Source organism: Corvus hawaiiensis, chromosome 24, assembly GCF_020740725.1.
Source record: "Corvus hawaiiensis isolate bCorHaw1 chromosome 24, bCorHaw1.pri.cur, whole genome shotgun sequence".
In the NCBI taxonomy this organism is placed as follows: domain Eukaryota; kingdom Metazoa; phylum Chordata; class Aves; order Passeriformes; family Corvidae; genus Corvus; species Corvus hawaiiensis.
This window is the reverse complement of record NC_063236.1, coordinates 7,568,919-7,595,906: the sequence shown is the minus strand read 5'-3', so window position 1 is coordinate 7,595,906 and position 26,988 is coordinate 7,568,919. Positions and strand designations below refer to the sequence as shown.

Genomic DNA, 26,988 nt, shown 5'->3' with positions numbered 1-26,988 from the left:
CCAAGGAGAAGCGCAGCGTTCGCTGAGGCGAAGGCGGGACAAGCTCGGCCCGGGCCCGGCCCCAGCGCCCTCCCCGCCGCTCTCGCGAGACGCCGCCGCGCGCGCTCCATATTGGGGCATCTGTGCCCTGGGCGCGGAGCTCTCGCGAGCGCGGCCCTGAGGAGCCGCCGGGCTGTGCCGCCCGCGGAGAGCGGGCTCCGCGCTCGGGCTGTGCGGCGAGAGCAGGGCCAGTGCCCGCCGTCAGCGCCCGGAGCTGCCTGGGCTGTGCGGGGTGTACGGGGCCGGGGTTCGGGTCCGCCGCTCGGGCTGTGCCGCTCGGGGCGGGACGTGAGGGGCGGAGGCGGCGGCTGCGCCGTCCCACCTGCGGCGGGAGCGTGTCCCCGCCCCGCACGCCGGCGCCCCCGCCTCGCTCGCCGCTGGCCGCACGACCTCCGGCCGCGCCTCACGGGGCCATCCCGCCCCTCGTGGCACAGCCCGGGGAGGGAGAGAGGGAGGGAGAGCGGCGGGGGAAGGCGGTGACAGGGCCGCACTCGACCTCGCCCCCCGTGCCTGTGGGAGGGGGGGCAGCGGCGGCGCGGGGCGGGGCGTGAGGGGCCAGCGGGGGCGTCGCTGCTGCGGGGCTGCCCCCACCCGGGAGCGCTGAGGGGAGGGAGCGAAAGAAGGAAGGAAGGAAGAAGTCGCTGCTGCTGTTGCTGCAGGAGGAGGAGAAGGAGGTAGTGGCGGCGGCGGTGCTGTTGCAGCCGCGGGCAGAGCCTCCCCCTCCCGCCGGGCCGGGCGGGGCGGGCTCCGCAACCGAGATGTCTCAGGAGCGGCCCAAGTTCTACCGGCAGGAGCTGAACAAGACGGTGTGGGAGGTGCCCGAGCGCTACCAGAACCTCTCCCCGGTCGGCTCCGGGGCCTACGGCTCCGTCTGGTGAGTGCTGGGAGGGGACCGGGCTGTGCGGGGGAGGTCGCGTTAGGTCGCTGCCCCGCCCTTCGGCCCCCTCTGCCCTGCAGGGACCCCCGGCGGGATCCGTGCGGAGCGGGCACCGCGGCGAGCGGGGCTTCTCTGTCCCCCGGGGGTTCCTCTCCCCTAGCTCTTCACCAGCCTCCTGCAAGAGGCATTTTTCCTCCCGGGTTTACGCGCGGTGCTGCCGGGAAGCCGCAGTCTCGTCTTTGGAATGCGTCGGGGATTGCACCACATGGCAGGTGGCTCTGAAACATTTTTGCAGGGGAAGATAATAATGTGTCGTTCCCGGCCCCCCCCACCCCCCCGAATGATCTCATATGGACATATTTCAGTGTGGTTTCTTGTAGTCAGTAGGTGAGGAGTGCAGAGGGATGGAGCCTGGTAAGCCCCCCATAGCTGGCTTTGCAGAGCTGAGGGCTTGGCAGCTCTTGTCCCAGTTACTTTCTGGACCTGAAGGATAGATTATACTTAAGGCAATTGTATTTTTATCTGGAATTTGTTGATAAACAAGAAGTAGAGGGAAGGCTATGAGGGCTTTTGTATCCCTGACTTGTTATAGTGGATTTACAAGCGCCGATATTGTCTTGGCAATAAGAGATGAACACTGGAAGACTCGTTTTATTGCTATAGAATTACTGCAGTATGTGCTCCCAGAGAGAGTAAAGTCCTGGTATGAGACCTGCAGAAATACAGGGAGCTTGAAGAGTTTAGTTTTTAATGCTTACCTAACAGGAACAAGCCAGGCCACATGTGTGAGGTACAATATGTCCTTAATTTGTAGCTTCTCTGCTGAAGTATGGTGGATCATTAAACATAAATGGAGCTGCATACTTTGCTTTAGTTTTAAGACAAGGTAGTATTTGAATCAGTTTGACTCCAGACTTTACCGACCATTTAGTAAAGTGTTCACAGATTACTGCCTCCTTTGACTAAGAAACATCTTTCACATGAGCATTCTGGTTTTTATTCCCTGTTCTTTGGTTCTGTCAAAGTGCAGTCAGAATTTTGAAATATGGGTGCATAATTACGTAGCTGCTTTGCTGTTGTGTTCGAGCAGGCATGCATATGTTTTTATGAACATAGTGTGCAAATTTATGTTATGGATATAATTTTTATTATAAGCAGGGATGCATGCTGCATTCTGCTAGTAAAGAAAATAAGTTGCTTTGCATGTGCTACAGTTTTAATGAAATACTCTCAGCTGATCTTAACTGGTTATAAAATTGTTGGTAAGTTGAGCTTAAATAACATGCATTTCTTAAAATGCTGCGATTGAAGTGTGCAGATGCTTGCATTTTATAAAATTAAAACAGGCTGGTCATTTTTGTAGCAAGAATAACCAGTATACATGCTGAGGTGTTTTGTTTATTTTGTTTTTTTTGAACATAATCATAGAATGATTTTGATTGGAAGGGAATAGACAGGTTTCATTTGGTGAAAGAAGGACCTTGTCGACACAGCTGATAAATACCCCTGTATGTGTCACAGAGTTATGCAACTCCTGAAATGTAATGGGAAATTATTTTGCTTGGTGCCTTGTCCTTTGTGTTTTAAGGTTGATCCTACATCATACACCCCATTCCCTTTGTCTTTTCCCCCTCCCTACAATCTCTGCTGTACATGTAATACTTGCAAAGTTTGTTTTCACAATCAGTAACTAAAGAGTTTGCCTCATGAAATTTCCTGTTTTGCTGTGTCAAAACTTTCAAAGATTGTGCAACTTTGTTCAGACCAAATGAAACAGTTTTGTATTGGAAGCAATTTCAGACATGTGGCACAGATTCTTTTTACAGTCCATGTTAATGGCTTCCTGTATGTTCTTCTAAAAATAGTTTACAGAAAAGATACAGTGATATGGAAAGTATGTCAGAATTGAAAAATTCAAGAAAACAAAAAAAATCTTTGCATATTTATGGTAGTTTATTAAGCTCCAAGCAGTGATGCATATTATTTAGAGTATTCCTGCAAAGACTTGCTCCGCTCTCTGTCCCTTTAGAGATATTTTTTCTCCCCAATAAAAAGTGACCTGGTGTCATTTGGGACTTGGAGTTTGGTGTATCCCTGTTGGGACAGTAAATACTGCTGTTTTAGCAATCCTTGAACAAAATGGTTAAATATACTTCCATGCATGTTCAGTGCATTATTATATTCAAATGTAATCAAATTCTCTGTTGTTTTAGTTGTCAAAATGAGGCATTTGAAAATGAAGAATCTCTAGAAAGTGGAGGGGAAAATGAATAAAAAAGAAAGCATTAAGCTGGCAGATGAGTCACTTTGACTGTGGTGCTGTTGTGGGCTGCTTGAATGTGCTGTGAGTATGGCTTGGAACATGCTAATACACAAACCTGACTCTTGTGGAGTCAGTGGATGGAGGGAGAGGCATTTTCTGCAGCAGCCTGAGTGAGACACCTGAGACATGTGCCTGAAGTGAGAGCATATATTGCAGTGTTTTCTGAGGGGTGATGCGCAGTGTTGGAAGAAGGAGGTTCCAGTGGCCAGCTCAGGTATTTTTCAGGATCCATTTTTTAAAAACTCGAAGTGTTAGAGATACAAATAGGGATTCAGTTCCAAAACTTTGAGAAAAATCTACATGTATCCTCAGATTGATCCTTACTAAGTCACGTAACAATTGCCGTGGCATCTGTTGTTTGAAATGCTGTTTCATTCATTCTTGCAACAGTTTTGTATATTTATACAACACAGTCTTTTGCATGCTTTTGTAACCAGGCCTACATTGGGGAAAAAAATGGTTCCTGATATATCCATTTTGTAATATTTCACGTAAGGAGGAGAGGGACCTAGACAATACAAATCTTGCAGTGGGAAGTTGCTGAACAGAGATGGGATTGATTGGTGACTCACGCTTTGGTTGGAGGATTGCTTCATTTCTTGCGTGTGCTGGAGGGAAGTCTCGACTCCTGGCATCAGTTCAGCCAGCTCTGAGCTAAGCAAAATGGTGTTTTCACAATTTTTGCCATCAGTTTCTGAGATGCTGTGAAGCACATTTGGTATATTCTTAATTTACTTAATTGTTATATTTTTAGCAGCTGTTCTTTGTTGTATTAATGCATTTGTAAAATAATGGGCTTGGTTTAATTGCTTTGCAAGCTATCTGTATTGCCTTAATTAATTTGGAAATAATTGAACAGCCAAGACTTACTCTTCCTCAAAATCTTGTGTAAGATTTTTTTTAGCTTTTTTTTTTTTTTTTTGGTCGACTGTCAGGTGATACAGCCCTTTCAAAACCTGTGATTTCTTCCCATTTCAATCCACAGGTGTACTAACACTGAGTCTGAATTTCTTGGATACTGAGAATTCCCAGAGAAACATTACAGATTTAAGAAATTTTAAAACATTAGGCTCCAGAGGAAATGAAATAACCCTAAATATCACCTGTGTAGAAACAGTTCCTCCGTGGATTTCTTCTAATCCCTCATCAAAGCATGCAAGTGCCTCCAAAGCCTGTGTGTGCTTGGAGGGACAGGTGCCTGCTCCTCCAGCAAGGTGTGGTAGATCTGTGAGGAGTGATAGGAACAGAAGGGTAAAACTGAGTGGGATGAAGCAGCCATACAGGAAAGATTGGCAGAAGATGTGTGAGGAAGGGGGAGTTGAGTAGGAGAAGGGCAGGCACAGAAAAGCTGTGAGCAGAGCTCTGAAAGTGCTGGCAAGGAGTTTGCACTGTATGGGAACTTGGGATATTAAGGGAAATTAGTATGGGCATGTGTCCTATAGGGAGATTTTTATTACAGCTTTCTTAGAAGCAGAAGCTAATGCAACACAGGAGAATGATATTTGCAACTTTTATAATGTGCTGGGAGGGTAATGACTGAAATGCAAGTATAGAAGTGACTGAAGTCAATAATGAACTGTCAGGTACTAACTGTGTTTTTTCTGTCTGATTAGGGGCCCATAAATTAACTTGAGAGGTAGCACTAAAGAGAGTCAGTTAGCTTGGGTATTTGCAAAGGTACTAGCAATGAGCAGCATATATTTAGCAAAATAGCCTTTGCATAAAAATTAACATTCTGATTATCTAATATTTAAATAAACTGTGCGCATAAGTAACTTTGTGCATCCTTTAGTTCCTCAGACTGCTTTGAATGTTTCTCCTAAGATCTAATTCGGATCAGTGGATAGGTTCTCTAAAATAATTGTTTTCTTCTACCTCCTATGTTCTGGATTCAATTCAGGTTAGATCAGAATTGTAATTTTAGCTCGCTTATGGTGAGGTGGATGCAGTTCATTTGCCATAGCACATGTAAGAGGTTAAAAAAAAGTGTGATAAATTCTGAATTTGTACTGATCTTGTTTTAAAAGGGATTTAAAACTGTGGATCATGCAATTTTTTCCTAATTGGGCTTCTTTAGCTGAAATATGATCAGTGTAATGCAGCTGTTTTAAGTCTGTGATGAAAGGCAGCTTAGTGTTCTTTAAAATGTTCTCCAGCTGACAGCTGTTCTGTAGCTCTGCACGAACCATTAGCCAGTTATCTGTATTGACAGAAAATTATTCAGCATGATTTTATCTGTGGGGAAATAGTCTTCAGGCCACAAATATGACCAACCTTCGTGTTCTGACTTTAAGTCTAGACTGTGAATGTGCAGTAATACAGAATTTTCTTTCCTGGGCTTGTGCATTGTGCTGTTTAACCAGTACTGCTGATTGCAATTCCCTTGGAGGTTGTACAGCTAGTGCAACAGCACAGTGACTTGATATGACCCCCAAAAATGTCATTAGAAAAAAAAAAAGTGAAATTGAAATTCATCTGAATCCTGAAAATAGCTTTTGTCTGTCTGGTGGCTCTGAAATTTCAATATTTTGGAAACTGAAAGAGAAATTTGACTCTGGAGCTGTGGAGGTGGTTGAGATGCAGAGGATTCCCTTCTTTGCAAGATGAAAGAGTTACTGGTATATGCTGCATTTTGTACCTGAAATGTTTGCAAACTGGTGAAGAGTCATGACTAATTTATAACAGCATGTGTTGAATGATGATGACTATGCTTATTTTTGCTCTAAGTCCTAGAAAACACCTTAGATATCAGTAAAATACTGGCACGTAATTTCAGGCCGAACTAGGGATATTTGAATACTGCAAGATGATGAATTTTACCTGAGGCTGAAAAAAAAAATTGAATTCTACATTTCATGAAGTATTGCCACTTAAATATTGATTTTTTCTTTTTTTCTAGTGATGTGTGAAAACTTGACAATTTGAACTCAACATTAAAAAATGAATGCTTGATGGCTTCTTTTGTCTGCCAGGCTGAGGTGTAAAGGATAACTTGTATGTGGAAGCAGTTGCTAAAGGGTGTTTTTTGAGCCAGTGCGATGTAGCTTGAGTAATTCAGCTCTGGCAGGTTGCTGCTCCTGTGACCTGGTGTACTCCTGTGTATTTTCCAGAGAGCTCTTTCCACTGTGTGGATGCCCTTTATAGAAAGGGAGATGCTCGTCTTCCACTGTGCACAGTGGGTTTTTCCATTCCCTGGCAGGGCCTGGGGGAACGGTCACCGGTCATAGAAGGGTGCTGGTGTTGTGTTTTCTATTTCTCATAAACTTCACTTACCAATTCCTTGGAAACTGGGCAAATTTGAGATAAGGAGTCTTTTTGCAGGTTTATTCCAGGTGGTTGCTTTAAAAGTAAATGACAGCTACATTTATTTCAAATCGCTCCTTTGGTGGGGTGGGTGTTGTGGTTTGCATATGCAGTTGTGGGTTTATTCTAGGACAACTCGTGTGATTTGTTTTGAGCTCCATTAGTTAAGCTTTATATTTCACACTTTACCTTTATAAATATGTAGCATTTATTTTTGCTTGATGTTTATCAAGAACTATGCATACTCACTTTTAAATGGAATCAGGAGTTCACCTGAATCATAAACACAGCAGGAAAATCAACCAGTATTGTCCTTGTATGACTCTTTACATTCCATACTTTCCCCGTATTTGTTGTCTTGAGTCAAGTGTTGATTTCACATCCTCTCTTTCTCCTCCTCCTTCCTTTTGGACAGACCAGAGCTTTATAAGTTGCATAAGGAATTAATTCAGAAAATATAATTTTACAGTACAAAATATATATGTGCGTGTGTATATAGATATTTTTAGTTGCCGAGTAGGATTAAATAAGTTCTCATGGACTCTTAAGAAGAAATACTATTTGTATGTACAAAGTTTCTGCTAAAGGGACAAGTTTTGGTAACTTGGAAGCTACGTATCATTTATTCACATGCATTTTTGTATAACAGAACTTGGGGATTGGATGTGATTTACTGAAGAAATTTAATTTCAGCTTCAATTATGATTGACAACAGTCATAATTGATTTTATTAGGCACAAGTCTTGGATTTTTGTATGGACTTAAACCCTGAAAATAGTATTTTGAGCATAGCATTTTTTGATCAAGTGTGGGGTATGAAAGTATGTTTAGGAGTTGTGATAGTATTTATAAGTACTCTTCTCTCCAGAGTTTTACTGCATAATTATGTTTAAGAGCACTTTAGACAGCAGAGTCATAAACATTTCTCTTTTTTTCGACAAGATTGTCCTTTACTGTGTGGACAAGACTCATATTTTAAACATTTTCTGCAGAAAACAACAGTTGTGTAAATATGTGGGGATTTTGGGTGGTGTGCAGGTTGTGGACCAGGATACCTAGAAATCATTTTCATTGGTGAAATGGTGTTGCCTGTGACTCAATGTCTAAATAACTCCATCTAGAATAAGTGTGGATTTGAAGACGTTCATAAAAAGTTGGTTTTGTTAATTTGGTTACTCTCTGTTGCAGTTCTGCCTTTGACACAAAAACTGGTTTGCGTGTGGCTGTGAAGAAGCTCTCCCGGCCATTCCAGTCCATCATCCACGCCAAGAGGACCTACCGGGAACTGCGGCTGCTCAAGCACATGAAACATGAAAATGTGAGTTGAGGGAGAGGGTAGGAAATGCTTTTCTGAAGCTGGACTGAGCATCCATCAGGATTGCATTTAAATATCTTGTTGCGTGTTTTTTTCCTAATGCTAAATGCAAAGCTTGCGGTAGTCCAAGGGCTTACAGCTGTGGAAAATCATGCAGAATAACAAAACCAACCCCAAAAATCCCCACAATAACTAATTTTGTATTAAAAAAATCTTAATATTTTCTAGAATAATCTCAAAATTGTTATTTAGCAAGTTCATAAGGATTTGGGGCACAGGTGGTGTCACTTACATTCTCCTGGTTACTAGTAGTAAACTGCAGTTTTTATTGTGTTAAGCATTTATTTAAAGAAAGAAAATCCCAAAGCTTGTTTTTAGTGTCTTCTGGAGTGTTTCTAATAATTTTTTTTGCCTTGCCTGTTTTAGAAAGTTATGAAGCACATTCACTAGATTGCTGTGGGTAAAATAGGGAGGAAAAAAGGGGTGGTGATGAAGGGGTGGAAATGAGATGGCTGTTCATACAAGCCATCCACTTAAATCATCAACAAGGAAACAAACCAGAAGTGTGGCAAATGTTATGTTGAACTATTTTTTGGTAAAACTTCATTTGGTATAGAAGACAATTGCCTGACCAGTCTCCTCTGTCTATGACATTACCATGCCAACATATTTATACTGCATGGTGTTGGGAGCAAATTCTATGTGCAGTGGAGTGAAAATTCTCATAACGAGCTCTTGGTAGAGCTGTCAGAGCATCAAGAAGAAAGGAAGGCTCTTGATTTCTTTTGTCCCAGCAAACTCTGACTTGACAGAAGGGCGATACTCTTTGGACATGAGCTGAGCAAAGCCAGGACGTTTACCTAGCACAAAAAGCCAAGCAAGCATAGTTTCATTTTAAGGATCTCCTTGGCTGGTCTGTTCAGAGCTTCTGCTGTGGCACCAATGGTTATGTGGTGTGGTTTCTAACCACTGCAATCAGCAGCTGGTATCCCATAAATCATCTTGATGTTTTTAGTGTGGCTCACATCACAGGAACTTCTGATGCATGTGTGTTACTGTCAGTAATTCTTCCTGTGTGATACCATTGTCTCAGCAGTAGAGGTAACTTTTGATCCTGCTTACTATCCATAGAACTCTCAAGTGCTTTGGGTTGGAAGGGTCCTTAAGATCATCCAGTGCCACCCCCTGCCATGAACTGGGACACCTTCCACTGGACCAAGTTGCTCCAAGCCCCATCCAACCTGGCCTTGGACATTTCTAGGGATGGGGCAGCCACAGCTGCTCTGGAAATCCATTCCAGGGCCTCGCCACCCTCAGAGGGGAGAATTTCTTCCTAATATCTAATGTAAATCTACCCTTTTTCAGTGGAAAGCCACTACCCCTTGTCCTATCATGACATGCCCTTGTGAAAAACCTCAGTAGTACCCAGGAATTTCTTTCTGGACCTTTTCTCATAGCTGAGATATTCTTCAAACAGGAAAGCTTTGATTTATCTGTTGACACACAAAAGAAGGCTAATCAGGCAATGAAAATTAGTTTGTGACTACAACTGTCTGAGATTCATTAATATTTTTTGATTGGCATTGCAAAGAGCCGATGTAGCTTTAAGAGTAAGGAATAAAAGGAAGTTAAGTCATTTTTATAGAGAGAGATATATATTATCAGTTCATCACACCATCATTTATCTGTGGGAGGTTTATCTAGGTTGTGATTTAAAAGTCCTGCAGGTGCAGAGATGATCAGGCCTGGTTCAGGCAGGCATATTAGTGCTATTGTCCCGACTATTCAGATCTCAGTTTTGAAGAAAAGCATTTGGTTTTATGTGGCACAGAACACACCAGCAAGTGTGGAAGATGTGGTGGTTTGAGGGACTTGAGCATAAGGTTGTTTTTCATATCCTGTATCTAGTTCATGATGATCTTGAGCAAATAAATGGAGCTGCAGAGCACTCACATGTCTGCATCAGGTTTTGAAATTCTAGGAGGTCTCGTTAGCTTGCATAAAGCACAACTCTGAACAGATGGAAATTAAACATCTACTGGAATAAGTACTTCAATGCCACAAAGGATCTTAGTAACTGTATCAGAGTATGCTATAAATATATTTCACAGCTTTTCTCTTCACTGTTTTCTTTTTAGGTGATTGGCTTGTTGGATGTGTTCACCCCTGCCAAATCACTAGAAGAATTCAATGATGTGTAGGTAACTTCTCTGAAGATTGCAAAAGAATATCTTTTGTATCTCCTCACGCCTCCCAGATTATGACAGAAATATTTGTCTCTTTAATTTGTCTGCCATCATTCACAAATAATCCTGAATTCCAACACAAAGTTACAGTATATCCTAAGGTATTGGACTTGCCAGACTTGTCCCCTTGCTGTGTTTTACTGCCCAGTGCTGTTGGAATCACTGGATTAATTTCCTACATTACTTAAAGTGTCACGGTCTATGTTTCATTCAACAACGTGCTTTGGGACAGTCAGCCCTGCCACTGGAGATTTATAGGGGAATTTTTATCCTAATCCTATTCAAGAGATTGCTTCACAGCCCACGTGTTTGCTTTGTTCACAGGTACTTGGTGACACACCTCATGGGAGCAGATCTAAACAACATTGTGAAATGCCAGAAGCTCACTGATGACCACGTGCAGTTTCTCATTTACCAGATCCTTCGGGGACTGAAGGTGAGTGACCCTGTCGTCCCTGAATGGTGACAGCTCACCGTGGGGGGTGGAAGTTCCTGGTCAATGTTACATCCTCAGAGATTCAGATGACTACAGTCTGGGGCTTCTATAACTTCCCTAAAGTATTGCAGGATAAGATTTTATTTTTGTTCTTTCACTTCTGCCTCTCTGGAGCTCTGCATCAGTAAGGTTACCTATCATTTTTATGTGCTCCTATGGGCAGAGTCTGGGAGATGATGAACTGTGATGCCCTCTAATCTGCTCTGGCTATGAATTTTCCATTTCTTCAGTTTTGTTTACTTGTGTTGTTCTGCTCGGATGGCAGCACTCCTGGGTGTTCCTAAGGAGAGGCAAACTGGAACACCCACCTGCTTGAAACCCACAGACACACAGCTGGTTCCTTCTGCAGACAGACTGTAGCATCTGAATTGTGTGGGCTGGGGTAGGGCAGTATTTTCTAGGGAAGAGTTGAGGAGGTGGCTACTTGGACTGTTACATAAATTTTGTCACCTTATTTTACAGTACATCCATTCAGCTGACATAATACACAGGGTGAGTATTTATTCTAAGATTATTTCCTGTAGTGAAAGAATATCTTTAAAAAATGAAGCATAGAATTTTACAACGTAGCACCAAGAGAAACAAGAAAAAATTTTCTGAGAATTATTTTTGGTTAAATAGTAAAAAGATTGAACAGGGGAAGTGGTTGTCAAGATCCATAATTTCTTTTCCTTTGTGAAATAGCTTTTCTATTAAATATAAATATGCAGCACCAGTGTTGCAATAAGCCTTTATACATTTGTGCTTATATGTGACACCTCTGAGAACCACGGGAGAAATATGTGACTCTGTGATAAAATAATTTATCCAAAGTTAGTATTTGCACTCAGTTAGAATCTGTATTTTTATCTCCATTTACAATTTTACCTACTTCAGACTTGTGAAACAACACATATACCACTGTTAATGTTGATGTTTAATTTTTTAGGATTTAAAACCTAGTAACCTAGCTGTTAATGAAGACTGTGAGCTAAAGGTAATGTAATTTAAAAAATCTGATTTGTTTGATTGAGATTTGAGTGAGTGCCATGCGAATGTCCCTTGCAACTAAAGTGTCAGAATAATTCCTTTTGAAAATACTTTTGTAGAAAAGCAATAATGTGCTTCCCAGCTGTAAAGAGTTGTAAGGATGTGGTTTTTGTACCTATTCCTGTTTTTAGTGATCATCATGAAAGTGAAGAGTTAACAGCTTTAGTATGTGTTTGCTTGTTTTGGAAACAAGATACCCAGACATGATGCTGATTGTCAAGTCTTACGCTGTTCTAGCCTAGTGTCTTTTCACAGGTTGTGAAATTCAGTTTCATAATCTGTTTTTGCAGCTCTCCCACCTCTCCTCTCCCCAGTTCAGTGATTGCCTGGTTGGTTGTGCTGGGTTGTTTGCACTGTTGCCCTGCAGTAGTTGGTGTGTTCTGTGTTGTGTAGATCCTGGATTTCGGCCTGGCCCGGCACACGGATGATGAGATGACCGGGTACGTGGCCACCCGGTGGTACAGGGCTCCTGAGATCATGCTGAACTGGATGCATTACAACCAGACAGGTAATGCCTTAGGCCAGCACAAGACTTTTCTGTTTTGTCAAGTTTCTGAATTGTGGGGGGTAAAAAACAGAGGTTGTCCTTGCACGTGCTCCCTTTCATCTGATTGCATAAATTGGCACTCTTGGTAATTGTGCTTCAGAATTGGTATTTGAACCACAGTCTGTCAGATGGAAGTTAAGAATCACTGTAGTAGCATTCACAAGACTTCTTTAAATTGTAACCTTTGAAACTGCAATCAGCAAAATATTGTCAGCACTTAGCCCTTGCTTTTCCTAGCAGAGTGGTTTTTAAAATAAGTGACTGGAATGTATCTGGTTGAGGAGAATGTCTGGAGCTATAGCACGAAGAAATGATAAAAAGTGTATAAATCTCCCATTCTTTCCTCTCCTGTTAGCCACTTCTTCACAGATTTATCTTCCTCACAGTTTCCAGTATCTTCTCTCCAGCAGTATTTGCAGATCAGGCACAGAGAAGAAAATCAAAGTCTGAGAATAGGTCTTGTACAGGAGAGCACCAAAGAAATGTGCTACCCCAATTTCATATATCACTACCTTATCTTTTTCTTTTCCCCTCCTGCACCTATATGGCTTGTCTTGTATCTTCAGTGTAATAGTTGGTGGTGGTTTGGGTAGAATTTATGTGAGTCTACATGCAAATCCATTCCTCAGAGCCCTCTTGAACAGGTTTCTTCCTCTTGGATGGTTTAGATTCATCCCCAGCTCTTTGGTGTTCAGGTCATGCTATAGTCTGGAAAGAAGAGTTGCCTGATCTTGAATTCTGTTATTTGTACAAGTTTTAGATGACACAGAACAGTATCAGTTAGCTTGCAATGTATTTCAGACTGCTTCAATGCCTAAGACTATTTAAGGATGGAGTTGTTGGCACTGGTTGGATGGGGTGATTCTGCTGAGACTGTATTTTTATGCATCATGTTTTGTTTTCTGTTTTATTTTGTTCAGTTGATATTTGGTCAGTGGGATGCATTATGGCTGAACTGTTGACTGGAAGAACATTGTTCCCTGGCACAGACCGTATCCTTTAGAAATAATTTCTTTTTTGAAATTGAAATTAGATCTTCCTTTTCCCATAATTGATGAGAAAAGAAGTTCTGGGTTTAGTTATGGACTTCGTTTGTTTTTAAATTAATGGCTTCTTTTACTCACAGTACAAGGAGGCAAGTTCTTGATTTTGCTGCACATCTGTTTCCCTTTATTGTCTGTTGTCATCACTAGATTTACATACTGTTTGTATCTGAGAGTTACTTTCCTTTAAGTTTATTTAAATTTATTTGTTGAGTTTGTAGCTAATACTTGCATGGATGTCTGCCAAGAATCCTCTCATGCTTCAGGTTTCTTGTAAATGTGAAGCATCCCTTCTGGCCTCTCTTCTTTTTATCCTGGAGGTATCCTGGCTGTGAAAGCAGGGGGTTTGCAGATTCTTTAGTGCCAAGGTTCTCATTAAAATTGCTCTGAAATGTTTAAGTTCCATTTCCATGCTTGACTGTAAACAGACTGTGGACCTTCTTTCACAGTGTGCTTGTACTGGTGTGAAAAATCAAGCTTGAATAAGATCTTTCCAAAGTATTTTTTTTTCCTTTATCAAAGTGGACTGGGTAGGACACTTTGGCAAATTTATGAGCGGACTTTGTGAGATTTGGTCATATTTTCCCCAGGAAATTGGAAGTGAGACTTGATGCAAATTGTTAAAATTTTTGTTCAGCCACACAAGATGGGGGTGTAATTTACTACTGGCAAGATTTTTCATTGCCTAGAAATTGGGCTTTTATTTGCCAGAGAAAATTACATTGCCCACCTTTTACCAAAGTTTATTATTTCAACCACTGTTTGTTTATTTTAATAACTTTTGTTAATTTGTTAGTATCTATGTCAGTTAATTCAAGTATGTTAGCTCTTGATGAAAAGAAAGCTGGTATTGGAATTGCTGCCTTTTGTTTAATGTTACCTCCAGAAACCATCTGGATTCCAAAACTCACTCCTAAGGAGAAGCTCTCATTCCAGCTCTTACAGTGTCACCTCCCTTTTGAATGTGCTTTAATTTTATCCTCTCCTCTTTTTCTGCTTGACTCCATCTCATAATTTCTCTCTAAATTTGTCGAATTTGTTGTACTGTACTGTGTAGTCATCTCTGCTGTATTTTTCTATTGTCAGAGACAGAAACTGAATTAAACAAAAGCTGGTATATTTTTATCTGTTGATTCAGCATGTGTAGGTTGGTTTGGACAGCTTTTTTTTGTTTCTTTTAAGAAAAACTGAGATACCAGGAATTGTTCATTCAAACAAAGCAAAAGTCTTGAAGCTGTTGCCATTATTTGACCCTAGCAACAGTGACACTTTAGATTTTAAAGAACTTGACACTTGCAACTAAAATATTTGCTAATAGGATTTGCAATGTGTAAGAAATGCTGCATGATTTTATTTTGTGATTTTTGTGAATTGAACAAAATGGTGATTTTTCCAAGTTTGAGAAGTTTTTTGCTCCAACTCTGTTCTTAGTTGTAAATTAAAGCCACTAATATCTGCAGTGCAAAATGAAGTTTACTCCTAGGATCTAATTTGTTTGCTTTATCATAATAAGGTACTTCACTAATTTATCTCTCCCAGCAGATGCTTGTGATGATTTACTTTAAATGCTCAATTTCTTTCGCAAATGGCAATAATGCTTTTTAATTAAATGCTTTTTCTGTTCTGAGTTGCTTAGATTTAATAAAAACAGACCCAATCCTTTCCCATCTTAAACAAAACTCTGTAGTACTGTAATTCTTCCAGTCCTTCTGTGTGGTTCCCCACTTTGTCTGTGCTTTTTGATCATGAGATTAAAACTAAAAGGGGAGCAGGGCTGGTTCTGAATCTTGTTTGTGCATGGAACACTTACCCAAGGATTAGAAAGGACCCAGGCTGGCAGCTTTCACTCCAGTTTTGCTGACATCTAAAGATAGTAAGCAGAATTAAGATGGGTCAGTTCTAGTTACTTCCTGTCTTGGAAGGCTCTTTGAAGTCTTTATATATGCATTATTTTAGGAGAAAGTTGAAGGAGTTTTCCAGGTTCAGATCCTGTTGGGTAGTTGTGGGCTCTTAATAATTTCATTGTACCCACGGATTGCAGAGGCTCTTGTTCCTCCTGTAGTGTCACTGTGCAGCTGCTGACTTACTGACTTCGGAATTAGTATTAACATGAATAACTCAAGGTATGTTTGCCTTGTCTCCAGTTGCCAAGGATGTGGTATATCCAAATCCACTGCAGTTCCACAAAATTCCCAGTGCACTTGGAGGCAATGCGTGACTTTGTGTTGCTGGAAACTGCTCCTGTTTGACAACTGAAAATTTGAGATAGTTCTTGCTTTTTGGTTTCAAGATGTAAATTTTCTCAACTCTGTAGCTTTACATTTCCAAAATTAGAGTGACAGAATATGTAATGGCTTCCCAGGATGATCATCCCCACTGTTCAGATGGTTCTCCTGTTTGAAGTGTTGGTCCCTTTCAGCAAGGATTTAGCAGAAATGCTCTGATGTTATTTACAGTCCATCACATATTTCTTTGTACAGCCTGGGGATGCACCTGTTCAGTACAGGTAAGCTGTAAGCTCCTTTAATCAGGTAAGTAATAAAGTTGTACTCTGAAATGATGATCTTCAATGCTGTCTGTGATGATTATGCCACTGAGAAATTAATATTGAGTTTAAACCTCTAAATCTGTAGAGATTCTGAACACAGCTGTAATTGTCTTAAAGCAAGAACTGAGATACTCCTACCAAAAAACCCCTGTGTTTAATTTGGGCTTAGCTCTGCCGGATTGCTGAAGTACTTCTAATTTACCACGGAATGTAAGGTAATTGAATTATTCCTGTTGTAATCTATGGGTAGAAGTATTTGGATGAAAGATGGATTTCTAATACTGGTAAAATCTGTGCCAGGAGGCAGAGGAGGGATCAAGACTGTGGGAAAGAAGTCAGAGACCAAAAATGAGGTGATGAAAATCAGAGTCCTTCAGGCACTGGACTCTGATCCTTGTGAGTCCTTTCCAACTCAACGTGTTCTGTGATTCTGTGCATGGGAGGCTTAGCTGAGGCTTTCTTGTTGGTGTATGTGTCTTATGCCAAGATCAGTTTCTGTTAAACACATATATTAAATTTTTACAGCTCTTGTAATGTGAATGATTCATACAAGTAAGTAGGAAAGTTGACTTTGTTTGACAATTTGACTTGCATAAAATCATATAAAGTAAAAATAAGAATATCTAGATTTTTCTTGTGCTAGTTTAACTTTTTCTGTATGTTTTAAGTTGACTGTTTTCCTTTAAACTCCAAAGAGTGTTTTTATTACTATTTTTATTTGGTAGTATGAGACTTCCATGATAACTAACTAGTCTGAAATTACATATTCTTCTGATACACCTTATTCTTGCTTGTGGTGGCAGCTAAAACAACTTTGACCTTTGCTTTGCCTGGATAAGCTCTTACAGTCTTGTGAGATTTGCTGCTGGTGGTGATGGCAGGTTATTTTCTGACTTTTAGAATCCTTCATCAGTCCTTGGGAGTACCTTGAAGATGGCACTTGGGGTTTGCATGCTGTGCTTTCCTTCTCCATGCACTTGTGGTGGTGTTTTTCTTCTGCTTTGCATTTACTAACTCTCTTTCCTGTCTTTAATTGCTTGTGGCTCATTTCTCTGGGATGTGATGGGTCCTCTAGTTAAAGAATGCTGTAGTTCAGGCAGGCCTAAAACCAGAAGCAGGGTTGGGTTTTGGCCTGGCTGTGACAGTGCCAGTTCCATATTCTGTGGTTTTTCTTGTTTATCTGAGAAGTATCTTCCAGTAGCAAACAGGACAGCAAGATTGTTGGCACACCTGTGCACAGGCTTTTAAATGCCTTTAAAATAACTTAAATATTTAAACTGAGCTATGGCATGTTAGCATTCTAAAGTTTGCACTTCAACTGTTGCTTGTACAAGAATAAGTGAAAGATGTAAGAACTATTTTAAATAGCTCTGAAGAAAATCTAATTTAAATGAGCCAGTTGTGGTTAGTAGAGTGTCCTTTGCTAATTCTCCTGCAGCGGTGGATATTCTGATTTCATTTTCAGCATTGCCAGTTCAGAGTTAGCAATTCAGCTATGCTAAATACAACTAAATATTGGATTTACTCTTAGATTTTGAGTGTTTTGAGTAGCTAGAAGTTTGCCAAGTAACTTGACAAGTGAGAAATTAATTCAGCTGTTCTGACAAAGTGCTATTTGCAGGGCTCTTAAATAATTTCATATATAAAACTTTAGACCAAAGTTTACCTCAAAAGGTGAAGGTTTTAGCAAAGCATTGATGATTTCCTGTATATAGAGTTTGCCAGTATTGCAGGAACTCTTTTTTTCTAGTTTTTTTTTTTAAACAGGTGACAGTTTTTGAAGTTCTTGTAGTACTCAAAAGATACTCTAAGAAGGAACTGCAGCTGTATCTTAAGCCCTCAGGAAGGCATTGATCCCAGAAAAGAAGATTGTCTAAAAAAAAATTCTGTAACTACTTTGGTGTCATTTTAAAGGCAAATACAAACATTACAGACAGTCTGACATCCCTGTGGAGGATGATCCAGGGAAGAAGGGAGATTATGCGTTGATGGTTTTAAAAAGGATACTTTGTGTCTCCTTAGTGTCTTGAGACTTAGACGTAAAACAGTGTCTTTGATGGATTTTTCCCCCCCTCAGTTGTGTGTTTTGTCACCTAGGCCTTGTTAAAGGGGACAGCTCAGACTGGCTTGTGGCCTGCTGGGAGCTCTGTTCCTGGTAAACATTCTTTCCCTCTGCAGTGTCCAATCCTGAGAGCTTTCCACAGAGATGTATTAAACCTGAGCCCATGTTCTGTTTCTCCCTGCTGCTCCAGCCAGGTCTGTAGGGCAGAAGGGGTGTTCAGGTTCTTTGATCCCCCTGCCCTGATGGTCCCCAGGAGGTCCCAGGGCAGGGCCCTGTGCCAGCTGCAGCAGCTCAGCTGCCCTGGCCATGGGCAGGGTGTGCCCATGGTGAAGTGATGCTGTAGGGTACGAGCAGGGTCCAGTCATTTCCTTACCTTCTGAGTTTTACAGGTGGCTGAATTAGCCTGGAAGGTGTTCACAAAAAGCCTTGACTTTCTTCTTAATATGAGTGCCTACCCTTTTCAGCCTTCTGCTTTACTTCAGCTGTCACTAATGCAACCTAATCCTGCTAACTGCAGCTTGGTGTGGGGCCTGAGGGGGTGAAGGGAGCATGGAGATTCAGCCTTTGCCAGTGGGGCAAAAGATTTCTGCTCCAAAATAGTTCAGGACTCAGTGCCCGATTCAATGCATGTGGGGTATCTGTAGACAAGATGTTCAATCTGTCTGATACAGAGAGAGCTCAGCTATATTCAGTTGTAAACAAGAGGAATGAATATGGTTTGCCTAAAATAGCTTTTCAGTCAAGGCCTTGGCAGGAATTAATTTTCAACATTAATAGGGTGATGTGTTGCGCTTTTCATTTTGATTTCTCCCAGCATTTTCCTTTATGGTCCATCATTAGATATTGATCAGTTGAAGCTCATTTTGAGACTCGTTGGAACCCCAGGGCCTGAGCTTTTGAAGAAAATCTCCTCAGAGTCTGTGAGTTTACACTTTGATTGTAATATCTGCCCTTTCAGAAGTCCCAAGTTTGTGTGTTGTTCTCCTGTAGTCTATCTGTAGAATGTGTTGGGATTTATTTTCTGTTATTTTTCTTCCTTTGTAATTCTTTGCTCTTGGATGGCTTTAAGTTCTTATGCTTTGTGTATTTGATCTTTATTCCTCTTACCTCTGCCCATGGTATGATTTCATCCTTTCATATTCTCATTTTACTGCTTCGTGACTTTTCTCTCAGTTTATGGGTTTATGCTTTGTGATCCCAGGTATTACTGGGGAAGTATTTTTCACAGCTAAGAGCTTGAGGCTTGTCTCAGTTATTATTTCTTCAGATTGTGTACCCAGGGGTCTTTCTAAATAGGAGCAGGTGTGTTATCTTCTAAACACACACAGTCCCTTCTGTAGTGTGATTAATTTCTGAAACACTGCTGCCACTATCTTTGTTTTTGTAGCATAAAATGCCTTTTAGGTGCCGTTCTGTAGCAGCTATTGCAGGGCACACAGTAGAGTCTGCTGAGCATATAACTACTTGTGCTATGTAGGATGTTGCTGTATGGGGCCCTTTTACCAAGGGAACAGCAAAAAGGCTTCCTGCAGTCCCCGTTTGGGAGGGTGACCTCTAGTACAGCACAGCAAGTGGCTGAAAATAATCCTGAATTGTGAACTTGTGCAAAGACAGTGTGAAATGGCCTTTAATTCTGCCTGTTCCTGAAGGTAGAGTGAATAAATCAGTGCCAGGGATTAGCAGGTGAATGCACAGTGAGCACTGAGGTCACTGCTGTTTGTGAGGTGCAGCAGAGGATCAGAGCTGTGGAAAGTGGTGATAAGATTATGTTGTGCTGCTGCTTAATGTTCTTGTAACAGTGACTGTAAATACAAATGTGAGATTAGCCTTGAATAACACCTGCTGAAGGTACATGTGCAGTGCAAATTGGAATAAATTGGTCAACTTGCTGGATATCCCATCAATGTAAAAAGCCCTGGGATGTTCCACCTTTGGAGAGGTTAGAGCTGAATAACGCAGACTGATTTGGTTGCCCTGTGAACTGACCTTAAGGCTGCTCTGGTGTTTGAAGTACAGGGGATTAGCAAGAGACAGAAGGTGGAAGGTTGACTAAATTAAGCAAAAGATTAATTTGCATATGTAAGTTGAAGTGGGTCTTTTTTTAACTATTATTGCACAATAAAAATAATAATTGCTCTTATCCAGGTCTGAAACAAGAGTCTGTTTAAAAAAAAAAAAAAACCAAAAAGCAGTAAAATACTGTTTCTACTCTTTTTTTTTTTTTTTTCCCCTTGTATGGGGAAAGCAAAACTCTTGAATGTTTGATGGTTTTTAGTGTGTCACTATAACAAATTCTGGTTTTCTGCTGCATTACTTTACTTACTCTCACTTTCCCTGTTCACTGATACCTGCTAACTCTGTTTTATGCAATGATAATGTTTTGCTAATTTTGCATTTAATGCCTTCTGTCACCCAGCCCATGTCAAAGGGCACTCAGAGCTGTTCAGAAGGTGTCAGTTGTGAGCCAGTTTCACTTTGCACCACAAGAAACTTAAGCACTTTCTATGCAGCAAGAAAAAAAAAGCTGGTAACCAGTGCAGAGGGTACAGTTTTTGTTTCTGTTTCAATTTTTGTCCATTTTCCTGAAGCTGTCTGTAGCTGCACAGCACAGGGAAAAATGTTGTGGAGTAGCCTCTGCCAAAGGAAACGTCTACTCTGATGGCTTAAAACTGCTGGGAAATGTGAACACAACCTTGTTGTAGTGTAATGCTACTTCCATCGGACAGAAGTACTTTCTGTACTGGCAGTTACCAACTGAGCAGTGATTCTCCATTGCTTTAAGTGTTCACTCGTGTAATTGCTGAACATTTCACAGGTAGTTGAAAAAATTAGTGGACCCTGCCTGTATGGCTTTTGCCTTGTGGTTTGCAGAAGAGATGCTTTTGTGTGCGACTGTTTTCTGTTTGAAATGGTTTTTGCACTGTTTTTAACAAAGCCCTTGACGAGGCACTTAAGATATTAACCAGCTTCAGCAGATCATGCGTCTGACGGGAACGCCCCCTGCATATCTCATTAACAGGATGCCCAGCCGCGAGGTGAGATCTGAGCAGATGAAGGGGGTTTGCAGGGCAGGGCTTCACTCTGAGTGTTCACCACTTCTGGAAATGAAATGCTTGCATGTGGCATGGGGTGGGCAATTAACTACCTGCTCTTCTGCAAGATTTTTGTTCTAAATGAAGATGTGAGATTTGTACAGTGCGTGCTCAACCACAGACTTGTGAGCCTTGGGAGAGCCTGGCTGTGAGTTGGTTTCGCAGTGTCTGCTGTGTTGTGCAGCTCAGCAAAGGACAGCAGGCTGCACCCAGCCTTGCTTGGACACCAGGGAATCGGCTCTTCCTGCACCTCTCTGCTTTCCAGTCTTACTTTACCACAAGTAATGTCAGTTCTTCCTCTGTCTTGAGTGCCTTAGTTGGGACAGGATAATGCTGATGTGCTTAGTGTCAGAGTAAGCAAGGAGACAGACCATAATAACCAGTGCTTCAGGATGGTTGAAAAGTACTTGGTCTTTCTGCTGGATATTGTCTGATACTTCAACAGAGCATTTATTTCCACAGGCAAGAAACTACATCCAGTCTTTGTCTTACATGCCGAAAATGAACTTTGAAAACGTGTTTATTGGTGCCAATCCCCTGGGTAAGACTTGCTTATTAAATTCTCCTGAAACTGAAGCTAGCATGTCCTGGGACACAAAGATTCCCAAAGCTTTGTTCTGACTGCAGCAGTACTGCAGAACAGGGTTATATTTATGAAGGATGTGTAGGCTGAGGGTGTAAGTGGAAGAAAATGGTGGATGATGGGTGGGTCCTGAGAAACTACAGATTCCTCATATGTGTTGGGCTTTTAGAAGCTTTACATTTCAGAGTAGAGTCACACAGCTCGTGTGAGAAATCCTCTCTGTCTGGTTCTCTTTGCAGCCGTGGACTTGCTGGAGAAGATGCTGGTCCTGGACACAGACAAACGCATCACGGCTGCAGAGGCGCTGGCCCACGCCTACTTTGCCCAGTACCACGACCCAGATGATGAACCCGTGGCAGATCCCTATGACCAGTCCTTTGAAAGCAGAGAACTTGAGATTGAAGAATGGAAAAGTGAGTCTGGGGGAGGGGAGAGAGAGCCAGTCAGCTTCTCTTGTGGTTGTGGAGTCATAGAATATCCTGAGTTGGAAGGAACCCACAGGGATCACCAAGTCCAACTCCTGGCCCTGCACAGACACCCCACAATCCCACCCTGTGCATCCCTGAGAGTGTTGTCCAAATTCTGGAGCTCTGGCAGCCCTGGGGCTGTGCCCGTTCTCTGGGGAGCCTGGGCAGTGCCCAGCACCCTCTGGGGGAAGAACCTTTCCCTGATACCCAACCTAAATCCCCCTGGCACAGCTCCATCCTCTCCCTTGGGTCCTGTCCCTGCTCACAGAGAGCAGAGATTGGAGCCTGCCCCTCTCAGACCTTGATGAGTCTTCCCTCAGTCTTCTCTCCATCCCTTGAGCTGAGGTTCAACTAAGCCATGGTTAGAGGCACAAAAGAAAGTGATAGAAATGTGAGCATCCTGTTGATCCTGAGGTCCTTACACTGAGTGAATCTACCACATGCTGTGCACATATTTAGCATAGTCCCTGGTAACTAATTACTACTAGAAGCATACAAACATATCTTAGTTTTCAAACTTACATCTCCTCAACGCTCTGGAAGTATCTTTTATTGTGTATGTTAGTCTCTGAGAGTGGTGTAACCATTCTTTTCTTCTTTGTCTTAATTAAACAATACTTTTTGTTTAAAATAGTGTTAGAATATTTGAGATTGCAGGTTTTCTTGCATGAAGGTGTCTAGTAGTGCTATCATAGTCCTGCTGCTAAGTTTCTGTCCCACTTTTCCCCCCAGGCCTGACTTATGATGAAGTAATCAGCTTTGTGCCACCCCCGCTTGACCAAGAGGAGATGGAGTCCTGAGAAACTGCTCTCTTCTGTTTGTCCCACTTCACTGTGAAGGGAAGGCCTTTTCATAGGGACTCTCCGATTATCGTTCAAGTGCCTCATCACAACAATATTCTCCTTAGTGGAGGGGTTTTGTGTGTGTTGAACTGGGGAGGGAGGGGGGAGGGAAGAAAGCTGAGTCTATGTAAACATGCTGCATGCTCTTGTATTCTGTGTACAGCCTGGGGCAAGCCTCTGGAGACCTGTTCTGACTGCACTTAGTTCTTCCAGAGTAACAGTGCACCACCAGTTTGCACTGCTGGGGCAAAGTGGGGAAGGTGACAGTTCAAGGTTTGGTTGCAATCATTGCCATTTATCAATTCTCCTACAACTGAGTAACCTCAAAGTAATGAAAGTTGGTTTATAGGCTTAGAGGGTCCTCTGTTTTCTTCGGACTGAAGGTGGGGTTGAGGGATGTCCTTGTTCAATGCCAGGTGTCTGATTTACATCCAGATCTTCCTGGTACAGCAGAGTGTGGAGGCCTTCCAGTGTCTGATTCTTGGAACACGAAAAGATGATGTTTGAAACTGTAAATATGTTTGTGCCTTAAATGAATGGGGAGAGAGGGGAAAGGAAGTCTGGGGTGGAAATCTGACCCACTGTTCTTGAGGGTGAAGGCTCCCAGGTAGCCAGGCATGAACTCAATGTAATTGAGAAGTAACTTTGAGGCAACAACTTCAACCCCTGGATTGGGTATTCTTGTGTTTTACCCTTTCCTCCTCCTCTTGTTCTGAGGCTTCTCAGCGTTATCTCCCAGGAGACAGAGGTTGGGGAAGATCCTTGCTAGCCACACATTTGTGTATTCTGTTCCTTACAAGGTGGTGTGTTTTTGCATGTTGTAGCTGTATGTGCATGTAGAGCTGCTTGATTTTTGTCCTTACTTTTTGGGGATGGCACTGGAGGCAGTTCAATCATCAGTGAAATGTTTACTGAGTACCTCAGGCAGTGCCATAAAATCACAGCACCCTTCCTCCTGTGCTGCAGCTCCTTGTGAAATACCTGCCATTCTAGAGGCTTCAACGAGGGAAGGATGTCATATCCAGCACCTTTTTCTTTGTTCTGACCTTCTCTCTGCAGAGGAGGAGAGCTTGGACTGGAGGGTTTCTTGTGAGATCAAAAATGTAAAAAATGTTCTTTAAAGAAATGACTGTAGTATCTTGTGCCAGAACTTAAGTTATTTCCTGAAAAGATTTTTTTTTTTTTTTAGAAGTATTGGAATCCAAAGCAAAGAAATAAGCATGCATAAACACACAATCACCCTTTCACTGTCTATATCTATAAATACAAATATTTATATACATAAAACTAACATTTACTAGAAGGTTTTTTTATCCTCTCACATAAGAGCTTCTTGGCTATTTCTTAGCAGGTTGATCTCTGCCCGAGGAAACATGAGAAAGGGAGTATGTTTGAATACAAACGTGGTTCAAATATTTTGTATTTTCCAGGACTCTGCATGAGTGAAGTGCCCAGAGTTAGAGACTGGCAGGAGGGGAGGTTTCTCAGCATGTTTGTGTGCTCCATCTGTAGCTGGGGAGCTCAGGAGCCCAATTTTAGGGCTTCTGGAGGAAACATTTTTAGACTTTAATTTGTCGCAGGCATCCTGTGTGGGCAATGTACCCGTGTATGTGAGGAGAAAGGCTTTTGCAGTATTTTGTATTCTTGTTACCTGTGGGGCAGAGAGTGTTTTTGTAGTGTTTTTGCCCCATGTTTGAAGAGGCAGCACAAAGGGATGGGACGTGGATGACAAAGCCATTGATTCTTCCCAGGCTACTTCCCAGCGATCTCTTCAGGCCAAACGTTTATTAAAGGTCTGGGCTGAGATGAAGAGAGCAGCTCTGTTGTGCTCTAGGATAAAACTCTCCACAGCCCAACAAAATCAAGACAAAAACCCTCCCTTTTCTGCTGGGCCAGCAGTCTGGGTATTCAAATGAAAATGTAGATATACTATGTAAACCTACAGCAAGATTATTTTTATCAGCCATTTTATGTGTAGATGCTACAGTGTGATTTCATGCGGAAATATTGCTAAAGATTTTTAAAAACTATCGGTGTTGTGTGGGTGTGGGTGTGTCTGTGTGTGTGAATGGTTCATTGGAGTCTGTCCTCTGAGGGAGCCCCTGGGGCACAAACTCCTTGCTGCCAGTGCCGTGCTGCTCAGCTGCCTGGGCAGGAGCTGCACCCAGAAGACAAGATCTGCTATTTTGTTCCTATCCATGGATTTTGCTGTAATTGGTTATGCCAGATAAGATGTCACAATACCACTGGTTAAAAATAAAATCTATTTTTCAGATTTACTGCACTGCTGGTACTTGGAAACCTCCTGCACTAAAGTGTTGAGTTTTAGCATGGTGTGAATTTCTCTGCTGTGCTGTGGGGGATCCGGGGTGTGATGGCTGGGGTGGGGGACAGGGCCACACCTTGGTGGCTGACTCTGCTGCCATGGGGCTTCCTGTCCGTGTTTGCCCCAAGTGAGCTCTTTGCTACAAAAATAATTTGATTATGACCCTGATTACTGGACACAGACACACCCCCAGCTTTTATTTTCTGTTTCGTGCAGGGTTGCACTAATTCAACACAAACAGAACAACATCCTGCTGCTTACCTGGCCCTGGGACCCTCCTGCAGCAGGACTGGGTTGTGCTTGTTTGCTACTTATAAGTGTTTGCTTTTTTCCTCTGCAGCTGCCATCTAGTTGGTGGTGGAAAGATCACCACAGTGGAGCTTTTCCAACTCCTCTTGTCTATCAGTGTCACTCCCTCAGAAGAACTTGGGTTCACCAGAGCTGTTCTTCACACTCACACAGCCCACAATCACTGAAGTTCTAGGCCGTGATGAACCAAGGGAGGTGGTGCTGATCCCAGTCAGGCAGTTGATCCCCACTCCCACAGCAGCTGATTTGAGAAAAGATAAAGAACAGTGCTGGGGGGGTTCTCTCAGCTCCATGAGCCTTCCTCTTCACTTTGCTGTCTGCTGGCTTCAGGAGGGGGGGACCAGTCATGTGTTGGTTTCTGGGGGAAAAAAAAATAATTCCGAACACCCAAGACTTACAATTCCAGAATGTGGTCAGTTACAATATATCCTGATCAGCAAAAAAAAAAAAAAAAAAAAAAACTAGAATCAGTGAGAATTGAACTGGGGAAAAATATGAACTACATCTATAAAATCAAATTACTTGACTCATGAAGCTTAACAGTCAGGGTGCAATTCTTGCAAATTATTGTCCAACTGTGTTCCAGTCAGTGATGGGGCCATCACAGGTGTGAACAACATGCTGGGAGTCTGGGTAGGCCCATGATGAAATGTTTATTACTAGAAGGGAAGCATGGTCAAAATTGTAGCCCTGGTTGTCACCCCCAGCTGCACTGTAGAGAGTGCCTGGAGAAGGATTTTTGAGTCATGCCGCCACTTCTTTTTGTGGACTTGGCAGAGTTGGGCTCACAGTAAGACTTGATCTTGAAGGTCTTTTCCAGCCTCAAGGTTTTCATGATTCTTAAGTTCCCTGTTTGATTTGGTCACTGAAGTTAACTCATCTTTGTACAGCCCAGACATGCCCCAGCTATTCAGGACTCCCTAACTGGGTGCTGATTGCCTGCATGTGCACAAGCAGCTGAGCAAGGGTTGTGTTCATCAAATAACCGAGGAGTTACATGTTTGCTTAAGGACCAGGAGGTTTTGCTGTGCCACCTCTTGCTCACAGGTGTATTTATAGATCCAGCCAAGCTGTGGTTTGTTTCCAGGCTGTGCTGCTGCTGCAGCCAGGGCTGATCTACTCAGATACGGCCATAGTGCCTTGTCCTTGGTTTGTGTTTTATGAACAGCGGGCTCTACTGTGGCTGCTTGAAGAGCATAAGGGCCAATGCAGTGGTGGCACATAAAGCAGGCACAGTGATTTTTTCCCACCCCCCAGATTGTGTTTTTTCTGTAGGGACACTTTGCAGGTGACCTGTATGAAAGGAGCACAGGCTCTGGGCAGGGTGGAGGGCTGGTGGGATAGAACACTGTGCAAGCAGCTGGGCTGGCTTGGTAAGGCTCGGCTTAGTCACTTCCTTTGGGGAGTGGGGAGGATGCACCTCCCGTGTGGGAGCCCCACCTGAGCCTCCTAATGCTGGAGTGAAACGTTGAGGTGCTCCAGGAATGGACCTGCTCGTGGGCTGGGTTTGCTGGTCTGGTTGGTCACAGCAGTGAACATGG

At 42.4% G+C, this 26,988-nt stretch overlaps 1 protein-coding gene across 2 annotated transcripts; it reads left to right on the top strand.

Moving 5' to 3' along the window:
- The first annotated feature begins 599 nt into the window (after positions 1-599).
- MAPK14 (mitogen-activated protein kinase 14) lies at positions 600-25,091 on the top strand. Of its 2 annotated transcripts, none has more exons than XM_048327869.1 (12): positions 600-913; positions 7,731-7,860; positions 9,996-10,054; positions 10,428-10,539; positions 11,062-11,091; positions 11,528-11,575; positions 12,022-12,136; positions 13,096-13,167; positions 20,784-20,863; positions 21,383-21,461; positions 21,743-21,916; positions 22,703-25,091. In XM_048327869.1, exons 1-12 carry the CDS (start codon positions 798-800, stop codon positions 22,768-22,770), a joined length of 1,083 nt encoding a protein of 360 aa, XP_048183826.1. In that variant the 5' UTR covers positions 600-797; the 3' UTR covers positions 22,771-25,091. The 2 variants fall into 2 exon arrangements, with proteins under 2 accessions (XP_048183826.1, XP_048183824.1); XM_048327867.1 differs by lacking the exon at positions 20,784-20,863 and adding an exon at positions 18,669-18,748 and having other exon boundaries at positions 601-913.
- The last annotated feature ends 1,897 nt before the right edge of the window (positions 25,092-26,988 follow it).

What these genes read in the sequence shown, in the direction of transcription:
- MAPK14 (XM_048327869.1), top strand. Translation starts at nt 798, where the DNA reads ATGTCTCAGGAGCGGCCCAAGTTCTACCGGCAGGAGCTGAACAAGACG. An exon ending in CTAGAAGAATTCAATGATGT is followed by an intron (nt 10,055 to 10,427) that starts GTAGGTAACTTC and finishes CTTTGTTCACAG; the next exon opens with GTACTTGGTGACACACCTCA. An exon ending in CAGCTGACATAATACACAGG is followed by an intron (nt 11,092 to 11,527) that starts GTGAGTATTTAT and finishes TTAATTTTTTAG; the next exon opens with GATTTAAAACCTAGTAACCT.